The sequence below is a fragment of the Gobio gobio genome (assembly GCF_949357685.1).
Source record: "Gobio gobio genome assembly, chromosome: 22".
Taxonomy (NCBI): domain Eukaryota; kingdom Metazoa; phylum Chordata; class Actinopteri; order Cypriniformes; family Gobionidae; genus Gobio; species Gobio gobio.
The window spans coordinates 16,878,280-16,884,885 of NC_137118.1; the positions used below are offsets into that span (position 1 = coordinate 16,878,280).

Genomic DNA, 6,606 nt, shown 5'->3' on the forward strand with positions numbered 1-6,606 from the left:
CTTTTTTATTTATTTTTGAAATTACCGATTGTTTGGCTAGATAAGACCCTTATTCATTGTCTGGTGTCCTTTAAAGCCCTTTGAAGCTGCACTGAAACTGTCATTTGGACCTTGAACCATTTGGGTCCCATTGGAGTCCATTATATGGGGAAAAATCCTGGAATGTTTTCATTAAAAACCTTAATTTCTTTTCAACTGAAGAAAGAAAGACATGGACATCTTGGATGACATGGGGGTGAGTAAATTATCAGCAAAAGTTTTTTTTAAAGTGAACTAATCCTTTAAGAAGAAAGAAATCATTTATCATTAGATCTGTTTTTGACAGCACGTTTTGTTCATTTCTGTGCATTTTGCTCAAGCACTGATCAAACTTTTGAAACTTTGTCCATTTTTTGCTGCAGAGGGGATCCTGCCAGTCCAAAGTGAACTCCTGATGGACATTGAAGTACTCCTGCAGAGCTTGTATCTTCGACACAATGCGCATTAGAAACTCCACTGAGTGCTTTCCTTCACCAAGGCAGGACCCAGTGACTCATTACTGTTGATCGGTCAGGGGCAGGTCATTTTTTGTTTCATGTTTATTCATTCCTCCATGGATTACCAGCCATATGTATGGACACATGCTGTATTCTCAAGATCTATGCTGTTTGGTAGGAATAGAGAAAATTATATGTTTAGTCTGATTTCAAATGGTATGTCAATTTCTCATTGTTTATCAGTAATATTCACTACCGTGGTTATATATGGGCATCTTTAGATTTTTCTATATTTAGCGGTGCAAATGTAAAATGTACGGTAAACTATTTATGTTCCTCATATTGTACTGTATTTTTAGCGGTAAAATACCGGCAGCTGTGGTTGCCAGGAATTTACCGTAAAATATATCTGGTCAAAATAAAATGCTGTAATTTGTTATACAATTTCACTGTGTTTTTTACTGTCAAAGGTTTTAATAAGGTTTAACATATTTCTGTTATTTTTACAGTTATTTACCATAATAGAGTCTATCCTATTACTGTTAAATTAACAACAAATCACTGTATATATCATTATATTATAACGTTTTTTTAACTGTAAATATCCGTAAAAAGCTATGGAAAGTTGCATTTTTTACATAAAATTACTGTATAATTGACAAATATATTTGTCTTTTTCTACCATGATTTTGGTAAAAAAATACGTTGTCTACTGTAAAATTTAGGGTTACAAAACCAGTATACCGTATTATCTTTTACAGATTCCACATTTTTTTCACGGTATATTCCTGGCAACCACAGCTGTCGGTATTTTACCGTAAATTTGACAGTTTTTTTTTAACAGTGTGCATGCTGTCGATCGGTCATGGATGATCCAGTCGGGGCTAGACTTGGAAAAGCTGACTAGGTTTGCCACACTAATGTTAGCTCAGTGTTTCCCAAACTTTTTTATTTCGCGGCACACTATGAAAGCATCGGTAACACTTTACAATACGTGTGCACTAAAATGCATTAATTCATGCTTAACTAATGCATAGATAATCAAGAGTTAATGTATGACTCATGAAGAACTAAATAATTTATTAATGATTACTGCATCAGCAACTAATGAAATTTATATAAGATTAATAGGTTAAGTAATACATTCATTTTTTATTAATTAAATATGACAATGTATTAATTACCTAATGACATATTATATTAACTAATAAATGTAAATTAATCTGTTAATTATCACAATGGGTCAAAGCCATGTATTTCAACTTCCAGTTGTCTGCTTTAATTAATCATTAGATAACGATTTGCAAAGGTTTCATTATGTCATGACTTCACTTGTTGAGGCACGTCACTATTAACTAATTGTTAAGTAATATGTCATTGTGGTTATGGCTTTTGAATTAATTTTAAATTAGTTAATAGTATCTTGCACATCTTCTGTTTGATGCAGCTAATGTTATGGAGCATGTCTATTTTAAGTTCAACCCCTATACTGTGTTAAGTTGCTTAATTGTCTCTTATGATTGCAAATCTAAAAATTCTTAATTGCAGTATCTAATCTTATAATTTGTTCAATTAAAGCATTGCATATCACTCCCAAAACAATTGATCTGCTTAATTATTGATATTTACAATTAATTTGAATATTTACTTTTTACTTTCGGTACTTGAGTACGTTTTAATTTGGATACTTTTGTACTTTTACTCAAGTGATGTTTAAATGGAGGACTTTCTACTTTTACTGGAGTCATTTTTTATTTAGGTATATATACTTTTACTTGAGTATAACTTTTGAGTACTTTTACCACCCCTGCGATAAACAGATTGTCTATCTACTCAATGCTCATCACTGCAGCCTTTCATGTGATGGGAAAATATAAAAAAAAATAATGCTATGATCAACACTTTCACGATTCGTTAATCTCGACAGTTGTAATGGTAAAAAAAAAAAACGTAGTAAAAAATATTAGAGAGGGATTCCACATGTGTTACAAAGTTCGTAGAATAAGGAGGATGAAGACAGGGTTGTCGTGACTGGGACTCGTGTTTATTCAGAACTCTCAGATACAAACAAAATAAACTCGTGCTCACGGCGCTCTCAACAACTCAGTACAATATAACTTTCTCAGCAATCTTTCCCCAGCTTTCCGTCTCTCTGGTCCACGAGTGCCCAGTCCGTCTCTCTCTCTCTGGCAGTGCTAGCAGACCTCGCTAAAACCACGCCCCCTCTGCCACAAAATCTAATACTCATTTCAAATGCAAAGATGGGAGCTAATCACAACAGTGTGCGTTTTCACGGAAGTCTCACAGCAGACACGCCCCTTCAAACAGAGCATTCAAGCCATAGGGCTAAAATCAGGAAAGAAAAAATGCCTTTTATTTCTAAATTGACATTGTATGATGTAAAAATCATACTAACAATATAAGTACACCTCAGGAAACATTATAAAATAATAGAAAAATCCACGCCATGGGACCTTTAAGAATTATAACAAAAAAGAGCATTGTAACAATTAATTTTCCTGAACGATTTCAGCATTTTTATTTGTCATATTATCTAATTTGATTTGTCATTCTGTTCAGCTGTGTTCACCTCATTCTCATTTTTATTTAACTTCATGTGTGTTCCGCTTCTGTTTTTCTAATAATTAAGTTATGTTTGTTTGCCTGTCATTTGAGTTTACGTGTATGAATTATTAAAGACTTTATTAATCTAATCTGATCTTCTTCATTGTGTGCTCTCTGCAACCGTGTGACAGAAGACCGGACCTACTATGGATTTTGCAGCACAGTTTTCTGCTTTGGCCTGGAGTGGCCATAATTTAATGGATTATATGCTGCAGTTCTGCAGTCTCACCGTCCATTCCCCATATGACGATGAGATGCTGAAATCTTTGTATTAGATCTGGAAAAACTATCACCACCCAGTAGACACCAAAGGACTTAACTGGAAGGAGGCCATCATCAGGTGTCTGGAGAGTGTCTACCCCTGATCCTCAGATACAGCCAGACCCAGAGCCCAGCCCATCATCGCCCCGATCGACGGATACTGCGTCAGAGCCCCCCGAAGACTGGAAGTTTCTGCCTGCCATAATGTGTGAGCCTATACCCGAGGAAGGGAGCACAGTGCCCACCACCCCAGAGCCAAAGCACCTCAGAGCGTCTGACCAGGGTTGTGAGCTGGCTTCACCGGTCATCACCATGGGAATCCTTGTGAAGTTTGAGGGAATGGAAGCGAGCCAGGCCCATCCTCCCGCCATTCAGAGTAAGTACCGTCTGGACTTAATAGACAGTTTGTATGAGTGTGGAGAGATCAATTCCTTGTGCCCCTTAATCTTTCCAGAATGTGTATCGTCTTCAGTCCTCTTGGCCCCGCCTAGCCTCCCTCTCCCACCACCTCTCCAGACTGCTATTCGGAACGCTCTCTATTCTCTTCCTCAGTCCTCAGCCAATCCTACCACCCAGTGTCAGCATCCCCCATCAGTCCCTCAGTGTCTCCTTTAACTCTTCTCAGTGGCATTGTTACAGTGCGGACCTGGTGGGAGTCAATTCACCCCTCGACCCATCGTCCTGACTCCTAAGTCTGTGCTCCTTCCTCCCTCGACTCCAGCATAGACCATCGGGCATTTGGCTTCGCCTGGCTCCCTCGGACCGTCAGCTCTAACTTGGTCAGACATCGCCATGCCTTAGCTGCTCTCCGGCCCTTCACCCCTTTGGCTTCGGCAAGTTCTGCCCTCCCTCAGGCTCCTCCCCTTGCACCAGCTCAACATCAGCCCTCTGGATACCCACTTCCATCTCGGGTGGTCACTGCGGCTCCGTTGCGGCCTGGTCATCTACTTCCTATCCCTCCCTCTGCTCTATGTCTGCGGAAGGGGCTCCTCTCCTAACCAAGATTCCACCATGACTCCTCCCTCCATCAAATCCGCCGTGGACTATCCGTCCTGTTCCTGCTCTGGGTCAGTACCATTCGGCCACTCATCTTATTATCTCTTCCATGGTTGCTACCTCCATCTACTCCTCCATGGTCTCATCTACCTGTTTTCGCCATCCTTTCACCATCTCCTCAGCCCAATCCGCCTCCTTCTCCACACTATGGTGCAAGGTCGCACCTTCTGGGAGGGGGCGTAATGTAAGAAATATTCAGTAATTTTTGTCTTTGCTTCATTTTCATGGACGTTTAGTTTGTTTATATTTTCATTTGTCCTAATTCTGCCAGTCTTTAGCTGTCATAGTAACCAATTTGATTTGTCATTCTGTATACTTGTATGGATTATTAAAGACTTTCTGAATCTGATCTTCTTTATTGTCTGCTCTCTGCAACCATGTGACTATTATATTATACTTTTTTTTTTCTCCCAAAATAGTCAGAATCCTCATTCTTTCTTTAGACTTATCTTACATTGTACATGTTCACACAAGGTTAACAATTCACAAGTCAATGGTAGAAAAATGTTGGTGGATACAAACTACTGGCCACTTACCCATACTCCCACAACCAGAACCACCAGAAAATATATAACAATCACAGAGATGTCCGCTGGATTGTTAATGTAAATGGTGAAATTTCTTCTGTTCTCACTGCGGAGATAAGAGAATCCAAAATAATCTGCCCCCATTTTGATGGTGTTTGAGCAGGGCAAGTGTAGCACCACACTGCGTCCCTCTCTGACAGGATGGTAAAGACACCTGGCACAGACGTTCACCTGCAGGTGTGTGACTGTGTGTGCGTGCGGACGCTTTCACTTATATGTGTGCGTCTACAGATGGGTGTGACCTTCTCAGAGTTAATTATAAAAGTGTGTTTGTGACTTACAGTTGTCAAAAATCAGAGATTGAGAACCATTAATGATCAACTTATATAGCAGGAAGTGTGAGATGGGTTCCTGTGTAAAAGCACATTTCATAAACCACATCACCTGCATCATAATTAATAGGTTTCATTGATTAAATGAAGATCAACAACTGAAATTTACTGTCCAGACATTACATGTGTACATACTGTAACGTTGGTTATAAGGCCACCCTGAGGTGCAAAGTGGCATTGCAGCTTGAAGACAAAAGAATGTAAAAATGCCTGATGAAACCTCAAACTAAATTTTGCATACTGGGCTCCAACACAACAGATGGGGCATTTCATGGATATGAATCGCCCTTCCCTCCTGAAGTGATAGAATTTGCAATATCTATTTTGTTCTACTGATAACATTTTAATGGTTACTCTGCTCAGCACCTGATTAAAAATGACGAAAACTGCTTTACAGTGTATTTATTCTGAATGAAAATGTTAATTATAAATTATATCATTTATAATTTGTATAATCTAATAATATACTACAATTAATACCAAAGCTAAACATTTTGAAATTAATTAGTTTTCAGTTAGCCTTTAGTTTGCAAGCTAACCGTTTAGCTACTAGCTTAGCATAGAATTAAGAAGTCAAGAAAGGCACGTTGTCCGAAATCACAAGGTACTACATTTGGTTTGAAACTTGCCCCGTAACTGTTAAAAAAGTACTTTACTATGAATGTGTGTAGTATTAATGACATTCGGATGTACTACACCATGTTGTCAGTGTCATGTGATCTACGGTATCAGTTGCGAATAAATTATTAATTCAAAATAAGTATCTACTCAAAAGTAAACGATTTTGGACACAGCCATTGTGAGCATCGATGCTCCCAGGTCTTCATGGTGCATTTTGGAACCTTTTAGGGAGCGAATGTTTCAGTGCACTGGAAGAATTTGGCGACTGAGACAGCCCTTAAAATGGCCAGCTCCGTGACTACTGAACTAGGGAGCTGATTGAGACACACCCTATGAATTAGGACATTCTGCTCACATAATGTTTTTCGACTACTAGTATGGAAGTAGACATTTTTGGACACAGAGATAATTTTTTTGGTGGTTTTGGTGAGGTATTTTTTGGTGAGCTAGAACAGGATATTCTACATTTTTGATTGCCACTATCTTTTAGTTCATTAGATAACCACATGTTTCTTTAGGAACCTTCTACAACACTGTGACTGTGTGCTAAAGGATCAATCATTAACTAATGATGCCTTGAACATTTTCAGGTCAGATAGTATACGAATATGTGTCTTTTGGTTATATCATGATACCATTTTGTTGAGC

The 6,606-nt window shown here is 38.5% G+C and overlaps 1 protein-coding gene across 1 annotated transcript in view; it reads right to left on the reverse strand.

Annotated features, from left to right (window-relative positions):
- The window catches only part of LOC307118516 (sodium/glucose cotransporter 1-like), a gene marked incomplete at its 5' end in the record, with an annotated part of 43,768 nt that extends 38,679 nt beyond the window's left edge, over positions 1-5,089 (reverse strand). Inside the window, one exon of the mRNA XM_079804159.1 lies at positions 4,955-5,089. Within this exon, the coding sequence (XP_079660285.1) occupies positions 4,955-5,089 (135 nt within the window). The remainder of the gene's footprint in view (positions 1-4,954) is intronic.
- Positions 5,090-6,606: the final 1,517 nt, after the last annotated feature.